The sequence below is a fragment of the Peromyscus eremicus genome, chromosome 2 (assembly GCF_949786415.1).
Source record: "Peromyscus eremicus chromosome 2, PerEre_H2_v1, whole genome shotgun sequence".
NCBI lineage: Eukaryota > Metazoa > Chordata > Mammalia > Rodentia > Cricetidae > Peromyscus > Peromyscus eremicus.
In genome coordinates this window covers 138332946-138347179 of record NC_081417.1, presented here as the reverse complement: position 1 = coordinate 138347179, position 14234 = coordinate 138332946, and the positions used below count along the sequence as shown (strand labels likewise).

Sequence of the window (14234 nt, the reverse complement as noted above, 5' to 3'; positions counted from 1 at the left end):
CCTCCGGGCCCGGAAGACGGCAGTCGCCTGCCCCGCCCACCCCGTAGGCTTCCAACTTCCAGACCCGCCCACTGCCCCCGGCCCGCCCACCGCCCCACCCCCACCAGCCGACTTGAGGCCTCCCCTCAAACTCTGTAAGCCCGAGCTGGCGGCCGGTCGTGGCCACGTGACCCAGCCTCTGAGCCCACCCATGCCTGAGTACTCTGACGCCACCCAACCCCGTGTGCCTCCGGGTTCGCTTCTGTAAGGAAGTTGCACACTGGCCTTCAGAAAGTTACTTGTACATCTGTGAACCATACAATTAATGCGCCATAAAGCAGTGACCAGTAACTACAAGTTTTTCTTGTCCACCTATGCCTAAAATATCTGCCCTTCTCATCGCTAAACTGAAATAAAAATGTGAAAGATGTTTAAAGATTCACTTACTTACTTGCCTGGATCAGCAAAGGGCCACATTTGACCAATTGTCGAGTATTTTAACACATACCAAAAAGGAAATATATTATAAAATATTAATAACATTAGTAATAATAATCTAAAATGATTCAACAATGTTTGAGGAATTTTCACAATAGTTGGAAATTATATAAAAATAACATCTTGCTCAACAGTACATTTGTATACCGTCTGTGATTGAGCCACAGACTACTCAGTGACCTTTTATGAAAGTCGGCTACAGCCAAGAGTGATGGAACACACCTGTAATCCCAACACTGGCGAGAATGAGGCTTGAAGACTGCCTGGAGCTCAATGCTAGCATGGCAAGAACTAGGAGTCTGGCGCTGGTGACGGCAGCCTTTAATCCCAGCACCCAAGAGGCAGCGGCAGGTGGATCTTTTGTGAGTTCGAGGCCAGCCTGGTCTACAGAGTGAGTTCCAAGAGAGGCTCCAAAGCTACATAGTGAAACGTTGTCTCAAAAAATAAAACAAAACAAACAAAAAAGAAACCAGGCCAGTGACTACATTGCAAAGCCCAGTCTCCAATAATAATAATTTTTTAAAAAATCCCAAGCCCTGGCCTAGAAGCAGCCCCAAAATTATGCCTTCAGACACCCCTGCTGCTTCTCCTTCTGGCTGGGAACCTGCTTGGCTCTGCTTGCCATCTATACATAACTTTCTGAGGGCTGCTGACTTGGCTGGCTAAACCTTCTCACATTTGTTTAAATGCAAACTCAACCGTGAAGCTGTGCCATGATGTGATGTGGCCTTTGGCACCTGCGTACTTGGTCGTAAAGGAGAGCACTGGTTGCTGTCCTAACTTAACTCTGTTTTGTCCCCCTTTGGCTCTGTTTGGCCACTTTTTACCTGAGTCACTTTCTCCTGGAATTACCTTGAATTCTGGGAAAGGCAGAACTGACCCACAAACATAATGTACAGTGAAGGACCCAAACTAGCCCCAAGCAACAAGGAGCCCGGCAGGGCAGGCCAACTTCAAATGAGGGCAACTGCCATTATGGTGGGGCTGTACCCTGGAGCAGTCATCTCACAGAGACCAGACTGCTCCCCCAAAGTGAGGACAGTGGGAACTTCTCCAGTAAGATTACTAGCCTCACCAAGAAGACCCTGTCAGGCACATCCCAGCCCTCCACTGTTTCCTTTTCCTATGATAGCTCAAAGTCCACATTAGCCCCTTCAAGACTAAGGTGGGAGCCCGGCATTGTGGTGAACACCTTTAATCCCAGCACTGGGGGGTGGGAGTGGGTGGACAGAGGCAGTGGGATCTGAGTTTGAGGCCAGCATGGTCTACATAATGAGTTCCAGGACAGCCAGGGCTATGGAGAGAGACGCTGTCTCAAAGCACGTAACAAAACCAAGTGCTGAGGTAGGATCCCTGAATCATAACCTGTACTTCTCAACCTGGTTCTGCCAACCCAATCTTTCTCTGCCCTTCACCAATGTTTACCTCTCACTTATGTACTGGGACAAGTGGGTTGGCCTGGTCTCTTGGGAAACTCTCTAAACAAGACGTTTCCTCTGAAACTCCAACAGCAATCACCAATATAAAGGCTAAATTTTCTCCCTTATGTTATTAAAATTATACATAATTATGTTTAAGTTCCATAATTCTTAAATCCCTCTACAACAAAGGAAAAATTATTAAAACATTTAATCACTGAAAATACAAATACATTAGCAAATGTATTTTAGGATACTTATACAAAATTTAACACAAAATTAAAGACTCTGACAATAAGCAATATGGATACTACTCTTTCTCCTTTACTAATTTTTCTATCCTTGGAATTAATGATGTGACTGCAAGTCTTAGGGCAGGACCAAAACCCAGCAGGTTCCTTTGTTTCGATGCAGACAAGGCTGAAAAGGTGGCATCCCACAAACAGACGGTGGAAAAGGGCAACAAGAGCTTCACTGCCTTTTCATGGAGTTCTGGGTGACTTGTCTTTGCGCTTACCCAAAACTGAGTTACAGTCATTGATCTGTAAGCTGACTGTAAGCTCGTATTTGAAGACAACGCTGCTAGTTTTTCTTCTTCAGAGTCAGTGAGGTTGTTATTCTGGTGACTGGCAAAGGGATCAATGAGCCACAGATTTCCCGAACGCAAGTCCTCTTCTGGTGGGTAACAGTCATGGAAAATCTGACAAAGTCCTTCTAGGTGCTCAACAATAATGCTAGTGATGCTTCTCACACTTACATCTGATGAGTCTAAGAACTCAGAAAATAAAGGGAACATATCATAATCATTCTCTTGTGTGCGCTTCAACCATGTTTTTAGCTTCTTCTTAAATATATCAACTTTATTATACAAATTGAAAAGAGTAGCCATGGTCCCTTGGAGACCAGAATTTAATTTATTTATAAGTGAAAACATATCTGCTAAATAGGCTAGCTTTGCAACCCATTCCTTATCATGGAAATACCTGGCCAAATCTGAGTGCTTTTGATTTAAAAGTATTTCAATTTCATGTCTCAGTTCAAATAATCTTGTTAAAATTCTCCCTCTCGACAGCCAATGAACTTCAGCATTAAGTGGTAAATTCACATGCTCCGATCCCATCTCTTCACACAAAACTGTCAACATTTGTGAATCTGAGGCACTGTTCTTTACAAAGTTTAAAATCTGTGCTGACTGCAAAAGAATTTCATGTAAGCATGGAGATAGTTTTTCAGCTGCTAAGTGCTCACGGTGAATAAAACAATGTGTGAATGTCACTGTACTCTTGGCAATTTCTTGAATTTTTGACTTTAAACGAGACCATCTACCAGTCATGCTTGTGGCCCCATCAGTACAGAGACCAACACAATGGTTCCAATTCAGAGATCTACTATCAATATATTTATTTATTAGTTCAAACACTTCAAGGTCTGTGCCCAGAGAAGACATCTCAGTACAAAACAGTAACTCTTCCTTCACATCACCACAGTCGTAGTCGATGAAGCGGACACAGCACAGGAGAAGGGTGACATCTGAGACCTCTGATGACTCGTCTATCTGAAGGGCAAACCACTTGGAGTCTCTGATCTTCTGAATCAGCTGGTCTTCAATGTCTGCAGACAGTCTGTTAATCCTGCACCCAATTGTGTTAGCAGAAAGAGGGATGCTTTTCATTTTGTCCCCAGCACTTGAACCCAAAACTTCTGAACACATTTCTACTAAATACGGTTTAATTAATTCTTCAGCAATTGAGAACGGCTTCTTCCTGGCAGCAATTTGGAAAGCAATTAAATAAGAAGCTTTCACAAGTGACTCTTCAACTAGTAAACACTTTTTTAAAGAACTGTTTTGACATCCCATTTCAAGTGATTTTTCCTCAAAAAAGTCTATTGGCTTGTTCTCTAACTCAGAATGCTTTGCCTTCAAGTGGTTAGAGAGACTTACTGGCATCACACTTTCTTTAGGTAAGATCTCTCCACAAATGACACACTGTGCTCTTGGTGAACTTTCCTTTGATCCAGAACAGATAATAAAACCAAATTTTATATATTCTGCATCATAAGTCTGGAAAAAGCCCATTCTTTTTTTCTTTGCAGGTGGAGAATCAGGTTCTTCATTGTTTCCATTTGGCAGAGGTAAATCTGAAGGAAATATTTGAATCATTGATGATATGAACATGTACAATATGATATGAACAACTGTATTATGAAAAACTGGACAAGATCCATTACCATGATTGATTAACATTAACTTGACTCAATGCTGCCTATAAATTTTGAAAAGAATATTCAGGGGCTAGAGAACAGCTCAGTGGTGTGTATGGCACATACACATTACCTGGGATGTATGACACCCTGGATCCAATCCTTAGCACCAATACAAACCAATATGCCACATATAAAATCTAAAGGCCAATCTTACGAGTTTGATTGTGCTATGTACACTACCATCTATGTCCTTTGTTGGGGGGGGGGGTTGAGACAGTTTCTCTGTGCAGGCTTGGCTGTCCTGGAATTTGCTCTATAGACCAGGCAGGCCTTGAACTCACAGAGATTCGCCTACCTCTGCCTCCTGAGTGATAGGATTAAAGGCATGCGCTACCACCACCTGGCTCTTTTAAGAATCGTAATGTAGGGGTCAGTGAGAAGGCTCAGCAAGCAAAGATACTTGCCACCAAACTTGACAAGGTGGACGGATGTAACAGATTCCACCAAGTTGTTCTCTAACACCACATAATCACTGTGACATGTTCCCATGTGTGTGTACACAAGCACACAAAAAATAAAATAAAAAAGAATCCCAGTGTATGGCTAGGAATGGTAGCACACTCCTATAATCCAGCACTTAGGAGCTGGAGGCAGGAGAATCAGGAGCTTAAGGTCATCCTCAGCTACATGGCCAGTCTGAGGTCAGTCTGTGATACCACATGAGACACCCATCTCAACAACAAACGAACCAACACAGTGAGGGAGGGGAGAGACAGACAAAGAAGAAAGAATCTCAGTGTATATTTACACTTTTATCAATGTAAAATGTTTTCAATACAATGTCAAGTGATAAAGCAATTTACAACAGTATATAGAAAGTGGTCCAATACTTAATTCAGAAATTTAAAAAAATTTAAACACTCATATACCAGATGTCCACAGATCACAGATCCTTTACTACTTTTTATATGTGAAGGTGTACAGAAGTTCATGTATACAAGTAAGAATATCATTTTAAACAGAATATAAAATAATCAAATTCCCTAAAGAATTCCCTTTGACTCCTACCAAAGGAAAGGCACCCTATGTAAAATATCCATGATTACTTTTACCAGAGTAAGCTTTATCTATTTATTTAGAGACAGGCTTTTGGTATGCAGCCCAAGCTGGTCTTGAATTCAAGATTTCCTGTCTCAGTCTCCCAAATGGCTGGGACTACAGCTCACCATGACACCCAGCTCCAGACTAGGCATTTTACATAGAGGTTAGTGAGGGGACGCTGGCCAGCTTGAGTGTGACGAGCACGGCTCTGGCAGGCTTTGTTCTTCTCCCCCATTCTCTCTGCCTTGCTAAAAACCTTTAGATTATATTTCTAAAGCTAGCCACCAAGGTCCATTCCCTTATTTTACCACTTCCTCCGGAGTCTGACTACCAAGGTCCAGCTATCAAAGTATTGAGTCCAGCAATCAAAAGCCCCCTTTGGCTCACCTAATTAACATGCCCAATCAAAATTAAACAGCTCATCCTAACACGGAGTTTCCTATTTTCCCTCTATAAACTGCCATTTACCTATGGGACACGACAAGTCTCCTCTCTATTCAGAGGCCGTCCTTTGTCCTCTCCGGGGACAAATACCCCTTCCCCCTCTCCCTTGTTCCTTTCCCCTTCTCCCTCATTTCTATCTCCTCTATCACCGCATCCTAGCCCATTCTAACACAGGCCTCCCCTTCTTCTCCTCTTAAAAATTATACCTATAAGGTCATTTGCTGCTGGTTTTCTGCCAGAGTCAGAAAGCAGACACTTAAACTTTTCTTCCCTGCTTAATAAAAGATCTCTCTGTGAAAACAGGTATCTGGGTGTGGTTTGTGCCTAATCCAGGGTCTGTGATGAAGCCCTGCTGTTCGGAAGTCCCCTTCAGTTAGTCTATGAAATAGTTATTATTAAAAATGAAAGAGCTGGGCAGTGGTAGCACACGCCTTTAATCCTAGCACTTGGGAGGCGGAGGCAGGCGGATCTCTGTGAGTTCGAGGCCAGCCTGGTCTACAGAGTGAGTTCCAGGACAGGCGCAAAGCTACACAGAGAAACCCTGTCTCGAAAAACCAAAAAAAAAAAAAAAAAAAAAAGAAAGAAAGAAAGAAAGAGACTGGAATTATAGCTGTGATAAAAAGGAAATCTCTGAATTTGACACATCAGCAACACACACACACACACCCCTTTGGGTGGAGCTGGCTACTAAAACCACTGAAAGTGTAAGGAGTACGGGAGTAAAGCACTGCTATTGACTGGAGCAATGTTCTTACACTTTTCCATGTAGGAATTCCCACAATTTTCTATCACCGACACCTCAGAACTATTATCTGTTCTCTCAATAACTGACAATTAAATAATTAAATGCAGAGTTTAAAAAAGAAAGAAAAAAGAACTAAGGCTTATTCACGAATTCTTTTAAGCAAATATGTATGTCAGTAATTATAATGGCTTATCTGTACATTTGAAAGAGCAATGCACACTTGTGAAATGTTTAACTCTACACACGATACTTTGTGTGCATATGGATGTGAAGTATGTACCATTTCACACTCAAGAATTACTTACTGTCTTTACCTTTTTATAAAAAAACAAATCAGAAAACAAACCTTATACAAGGTGCCAGGACACTTACCTGTCTGGCATGCAACATGGTGGGTATGAGGTCTGCAAGAGGTGGCCTTGGTCTGAGTTGCTGGCCTGCACAATATGCCTTTGTTCTTCTGAAGTGTGGGAGGCTGCAAAGACTGGAGTCTCTCAGCAGCTGCCAGTGTACTTCCCTAGTTAGAAACAAATCCACAGGCCAGAGTATTTTTAATAACTTTCCAACAACCATACTGCTACCAGATAAAAAGCAGGGTTATCCTATGTAAGAGCAGTTACAAACAGCAGTCTGAGGGAGAAAATAACAAAACCACTGTGATGGTTTGAAAGAAAATGGCCCCCACAGGGAGTGGCACTATTAGGTGTGGCTTTGTTGGAGTAGGTGTGGCCTTGTTAGAGGAAGTGTGTCACTGTGGAGGCAGGCTTTGAGGTCTCATATATGCTCAAGCCATGCCCAGTGTTTCAGACCACTTCCTGTTGCCTGCAAGTAAAGAGGCAGGCATCTCAGATTCATCTCCAGCACCATGTCTGCCTACACACCACCATGTCAATGCATGAAGATAATGGACTAAACCTCTGAAACCATCAAGATGTGGATTCTCAGCTGTTCCTAATGTCACACTTTTGCTCCATCATCATGAATTCTTGCCCTCTGAAACTGTAACCCCAAATTAGATACTTTATTTTATAAGTTGTCTTGGCCATGGTGTGTTGTAGAATATTGTTTTAAGATGCGTTATTTTTGTTTATGTTGCATTTGTTTAACTCTGTGAAACTGTGTTACTGTGCCTGTCTAAAACATCTGATGGTCTAATAAAAAACTGAACTGCCAATAGCGAGTCAGGAGAAAGGATAGGCAGGGCTGGCAGGCAGAGAAAATATATAGAAGGAGAAATCTGGGAGGAGAGATTGAGGAGTGAGAGAATGAGGAGGACATCAGGGGCCAGCCACCCAACTATACAGCCAGCCACAGAGTAAGAGTAAGATTTACAGAAGTTAGAGAATGGGAAAAGCCCAGACGCAAAAGATAGACGGGATAATTTAAGATAAGGAAAGCTGGCAAGAAACAAGCCAAGCTAAGGCTGGGCATTTATAAGTAAGAATAAGCCTCTGTGTGTGATCTATTTGGGAGCTGGGTAGTGGGCCCTAAAAGAGCCAAGAAACAACAACAACAACAACGGTGTTTTTTGTCACAGCAACTGAAAAGTAACTAAGATAACCTAATCAGCATTGATTCCATTTATTGTTTTTTTTTAAATAATATTCTGGAAGATGGATATGTCTAGCATGGGTAAGGCCCTTGGTTCCATTGCTAGTCACACATATGTGTGCACACAAGCACACACACACACACAAATTATTCTGCCTAAAATATGAGCAAAATAGCCAAATAAAGAACAAACAGTTGCTGATACGGTTAATTATTCAAAAAAAATGGATCCAATTGTAGACTCCACAAAATAATATATAATCTCTATTGATTAAAGATCTCAACTGAGCCAGGTGGTGGCAGAAGCCTTTAATCCCAGCACTCAGAAGGCAGAGGCAGGCAGATCTCTTGAGTTCGAGGCCAGCCTGATCTACAGAGTGAGATCCAAGACAGCCAAATCTACACAGAGAAACTCTGTCTCAAAAAAAAAAAAAAAAAAAAAAAAGAGCCTGGAGAATTTCAAATGACCAGAGCTGAAAGGAAATATTCTTAAGAGTAATGTAAAAAGCAAAAAAAAAAAAAAATGTATATATACACACACACATACACATACACACACACACACACACACACACACACACACACATACACACACATTTGACTACCTGGAAATTAAAAGAAAAAATAAACTTTGTAAACAAATATCAGATCTCCATAAAACAAAGTGAAAAGAAAACAGAGTGGGGCGTTTTATTTAAAACACACTTATTTCATTCAGAAAACATCTACTAAATGTTTACCATAAGCCAAGCACTGTCTAAGTCCTGGGGATACAACAGAAAAAAACAAACAAAAATCCTGATCAGAGAAGGAGACATAAAAACCAAACAAGTAGCCAGGTGGTAGCACAGCCTTTAATCTCAGCACTTGAGAGGCAGAGCCAGGCGGATCTCTGAGTTAGAGGCCAGCCTGGCCAACAGAGTGAGTTCCAGGACAGCCAGGGATATACAGAGAAACCCTGTCTTGAAAACAAAAACAAACAACAACAACAAAAACCAAGTAAAATAATCATATAACCAACTTAGAAATCTGAATAGTGAAAAGAGCTGTTGAGGAAAGGCAGGGTTAGGGGTCCGAGAGTGACTGCTTGGAGAAAGGGTAATGTGAGATGAGCAACACCTGATTTTCTGAATTACTCAAAAGAGCAAGCCTGGTTGGATGAAATGGCTCAGCTATTAAGGCTCTTTCATCCAGCCTGACTACTTGAGTTCAATCCCCAGTTTGACCCGAGATCTCTATGGTACAAGGAAAGAACAGACTCCCCTCCCCACCCCACCCCACCCCACCCCACCCCAGAGTTGTCCTCTGACTCACACATACGTGCATTTAAGTGAAAAATTAAAGGGAAATAAGTGTGTACGTGGCTGACTGGCCTCTACCCAGACTCAACTCTGAAAATAACCACTGCTCCCAGCTTCTGATAGAACAGTGGCATCTGACTACAAACGGCAGCATATGGCGAGCTTCAGGACCCTACTCTTAGTTAGCAAGCTACCTTGGAGGCATATTTACATGACTTTGTATGGAGCTGCCCAGCCCCTCAGGTAGTATTCTATTACTAAATGAGCCAGCAGTAACTACAAGAGTTGTTCTTATAAACAATATAAACCTTGTGCCACTACAAACAATGCCATGACTCCTGTCCTTACACATAAATTCATCCTACACGTGCTAGTGTATCTATGGAATAAAAGTCTGAGTGCTACTGTCGATTCACAAGCATGTGATTTAAATTCTGATGGCACTGGCATAATGCTCTTGAAAAAGTTGTATCTAATTGTGTGACTATAAGCAATATATGTGAGCTCATTTTCTAATACCTAGTCAACAGATCATTTTACTTGAGGCTATTTCTCAAGTCACTACTTAGCCTACTGTAGAGGGTTATTTTTCACATGAAACATTATTTATATTCCCTTGCCTATGAATAGTCCATCATAACTTCTACCATTTTCTTATAAAAAAAAAAATCAGTCATCAGTCATAGTGCACTTGTCTTTAATTCTAGCACTAAGGAGGTTAAGGTTGAACTCTATGAGTTCAAGGCCAACCTGGTTTCCAAAGTGCCTTCCAGGACAGCCAAGGCTACACAGTGAGGTGCCTGTCTCAAATACCACCACCATCACCTCCACATTTTTGTCTAGACAAAGTGATACATATCCATAATCCCAGCATTCAGGAGGCTGAGACAGAAGCATAATCCCAAATTCAAGTGCAGCCTGAACTATATAGTGAAGGCTACCCTATCTCAAAAACTCCATGTATATTTTCAAATGAATGTGCCAGGAAACTCAAAGGCTCAAATAGTGGACAACTGGAAATAATTGCCCGTTACAATTCTTCCCCAATCAGTTTTTCTTAGAGGGAATCACCGACTTACTGGTGGCCTTTCCAGGATATTCTCTATGTGTGGACAAACAGATACAGATGTGTATTACAGCACAAATGGGAGTGTCCATGCCACCGTCTTTCCAGAAGCCTGTACATACAGGCCCTGTTCTTTTTAACACAGGCATAGTATTCCATTACATGAATATACCATACTTACCCGTAACCAAGGCCTCTGTATGCTTGTGCAGGGCACTCTACTACTAGTGAGGCTATGTAAACAGATGTGGGAATGGGAAGGGGCACATTTCAGACACTGCTTGTGTAGGAGTATGTTTTGGCAACTCATATAACGCAAGAGTGATCTATGGCCCCAGCCACTGATGAAAAAATTGAGTTTCAAGCTTCTGCTATTACAAACAATGCAAACCAATTACAAATCACATCGGGCTCTGCATTTTAAAACTTCAGTTTCTACTGAAATCCTCTGAAATAATTTTACCCATTCATACTCCTATCAGCAACATGTGAGAATGCCTTCATTGTCCTTCATTTTTATCTTGGCCAATCTAATTAAACAGTGATTCTAAATTCATTTCTGTTAATTGTCTTTTCCAAACAGCATTCAGTGTTGTATATTATTATTATTTATTATTATTTGTGTATGAGCATTTTACCCGAATGTATGTCTGTGCACCATATGCATGTGTGGTATCCATGGAGACCAGAACAGGGAACGGGATGCCCTGGGACTGGAGTAGCCCAAGTGCTACTCTTAACTGCTGAGCCATCTCTCCAGCACACACACACCCCGCCCTCCGTAACACAGTTTAAATGACAGGTGAATTACAGAAATATTCCACATAGGGAAAACATATATAGGGCAACTGTATTAAATGAGGCATATATTCCTAAAAACCTGAATAATTCAAAACTAGCATAATTCAAGACTAATTGTCCCACATACATAAAGTAGAAGGATGAATTCTCAGAGTACACAAATTTGTAACCAGTACTACAAATTGTTAGAAATTATATAGGACATTTTTATAAATACATGTTAGCAATACTTATTCATTTTATACACTAACATCTTACTTGTACAAGTACATTTAGTGACATAATTATTAATGGTACAAGTGATTAATCACATAATTTAAAATGATTTAGTATATAACATATATAAATGTATACAAGTTAATTTAGTGACTATCATTCATGAGTATACTGTCTGAAAATAATCAGACAGTATCATCTTCCAACATGATAAATACTGGGAGAGTCAGGAGGACTAAACTGGACAAGCTACCTTTCTACAATAGTGACTCCAGGCAAGACTTCTGCTAAAGAATGACCTGAACATGCTCTGAATCACCGACTAAGGATCTCTGATATACAGATATATTTCCCATCTTTTGCTTTTTCACTATGGAACAGCAACCCATATTTGGATCATTAACTTCAAAAATAATAATTGCTGCTGGGCATGGTGGCACATAATCCCAGAGGCAGGCAGATCTGAGTTTAAGGCCAGTCTGGTCTACAGAGCGAGTTCCAGGACAGCCAGAGCTGCTACAGAGAAACCCTCTCTCAAAAAACAAAAACAAACAAACAAACAAGAAGTAATTGCTGACATAGTATGGTCAAATGTGACAACAGGTACAGCCTGCCTGCTCATTTATACATTAAAACCTCAATGGGCTTTAAATCCAGAAAGATCACTAAGACGGTAAAACTTCTGCCTCACTGTCACCTCCAGTCTTCTAAAATGTATTTTATTTATTATTATTATCTTTGTTTGTTTATATGATGTGGAGACATGTGAGTACCACCATGCACAAGGGAAGACCAGAAGACAACTCTGTGGAGCTAGTTCTCTCCTTGCACCTTTGCATGGGTTCTGAGGATCAAACTGACGGCCAAGTGTGTACAGCAAGCGCCTTTACCCACTGAACCACTCTGATGTTCTACCTCCTTTCATTTCATCAAAAACAATCCAGGCTGGAATTGCCATGGTTTTCTCCACTTACTCTGTTATACTTGCCTGGCTATCGTTTTTCTAAGCTAGGCAAGTAGTTTGCCTAATTTACTATGCTGCCTTGGGATTTTGAGTATTATCTCTCCTACAGTGCAGGATACATTCTCCTAGCTTAACAGCACCTAGAAACCAGAGCAGTGGTTTGGTCATCTCGTAGGTTTTCATCATCTCTAACTTCTGTTCCAAAGACACTGAATGTGGGACACATTTTCAGCCCTAGCAACACCATTTATAACACTTGAATGACACTGCTACATAAGGGAAGACTTTTAAGCTGGGCGGTGATGGCACACACCTTTAATCTCAACATTTGGGAGGTAGAGGCCAGCCTGGTCTACAGAATAAGTTCCAGGACAACCAGCGCTACCCAGAGAAACCCTGACTCGAAACATCCCCCAACCCCCCACAAAAAAAGACTTTTAATTATATCAAGAGCAAATGGTCACCAAAATCATTAAGTCATTAACACAGTATAGGCTAGATCAAACATGTGATACTGACAAAGGATGAGAGAAATTTTATTCTCCTGCTGAAGTGATGATTGACACTGGACTATAACAGCACAGCCTGTGATCCTTATAGCCTGCCAAATCTGAAATTATTCATTCTTTGAAATTATTTAAATTTGGGGAAATTTTCACATTTTTCAAATTTGAGACATAAAGTGAGAGATTAAGTAAATATGCATTTTGTACTATTTTCAGCCTCACACAGTTCCAAACTACAATACCACTGAATGTTCCAAAGAGGAAAGATCAGCAGCCAGGAGTAAGCAAGCACTTAAACAAATAAAGGACTCTTGATACAAACAGTAAGATAAATCAAGAGTATATCCTTATTAATGAGCTATGATCCAACAATATGATTCAAAACGTAAAATGTGTTACCACTCAACCTTTTGAAAAGAATAAGCTACAAACAGAAAAGCAGTTGTGTAATATATGTGTATATGTATATGCATATGTATTTATGTATTAGATTATAAACAAAATAAAACCCAACTAAGTGGGGGATTATCAGGTAACATATGAACAATAAAACTCACATTTCCAATGATCTCTCCTGCCTCTTTAGGACCTGCACCTGTTAGGAATCAAAACACATATTATCATTCCCACAATATACATAAGCAAACACTGAAACTCACATCATTTTCTCTCACAAAGGTAGGTTAGAATCTGGATCAGAATTTCTCAAAAAATGGTCCAAGGAGACACCTATGGTGCCTAATAAAGGTAAGGACTCCGTATTTCAGGCCCTCTGCTACTTTATTAGAATGCCTGGCAACGAAGAAGTAAGGAGTAGGGGTTGGCCAGATGGCTCAGTGGGTAAAGTGCTTGGTGTACAAGCATAAGGCCGTGAGTTCAGATCCCCAGAACCCATGTTTAAAAACAAAAATACCAGGCATGTCTCTGCATCTGTAAGCCCAGCTGATCTGGAAGATCATAAAGTTCACTGACCTTTCTAGCCTAGCCAATCAGTGAACTCCAGGTTTAAAGAGACCCTGTCTTAAAAACTAAGATGGATTTGGTAGGTTAAGATGCTTGCCACTCAAACCTGAAAACCTGAGCTTGATCCTTAGATACCAAGGGGAAGGAGAGAACTGACTCCCAAAAGCTGTCCTCTGACCTCCACAAACACTTTTGCACATATATCACACACATATATACAATAATAAAAAACAAAATTTAAATTTTCAAAAACTAGATGGAGAGTGAAGAAACCTAACACCAACCTCTGGCTTCCATGCCCACCCACTTATACAGAAATAAGTATACACGCACCACACACCCACCCTGGAGGGGGTGGGGCAAGTATATTAAAATTTTCAAATTCTTTTTGTTTATTTATTTTATTTTAGGTGTATGAGTGTTTTGCCTGCAGGTAATGTATGTGCACCACATGCATGCCTTGTGCCTATAGAACC

The 14234-nt window shown here is 40.9% G+C and overlaps 1 protein-coding gene across 3 annotated transcripts in view; it reads right to left on the bottom strand.

Annotated features, from left to right (window-relative positions):
• Window positions 1-2089: 2089 nt before the first annotated feature.
• The window catches only part of Zmym6 (zinc finger MYM-type containing 6), a 47585-nt gene continuing 35440 nt past the window's right edge, over window positions 2090-14234 (bottom strand). For all 3 annotated transcript variants that reach the window (XM_059254986.1, XM_059254987.1, XM_059254988.1), the window contains 3 exons: window positions 13353-13390; window positions 6763-6907; window positions 2090-4034 (listed from right to left, as the gene is read on the bottom strand). In XM_059254986.1, the coding sequence (XP_059110969.1) occupies window positions 2206-4034; window positions 6763-6907; window positions 13353-13390 (2012 nt within the window). In that variant the 3' untranslated portion in view covers window positions 2090-2205. The remainder of the gene's footprint in view (window positions 4035-6762; window positions 6908-13352; window positions 13391-14234) is intronic.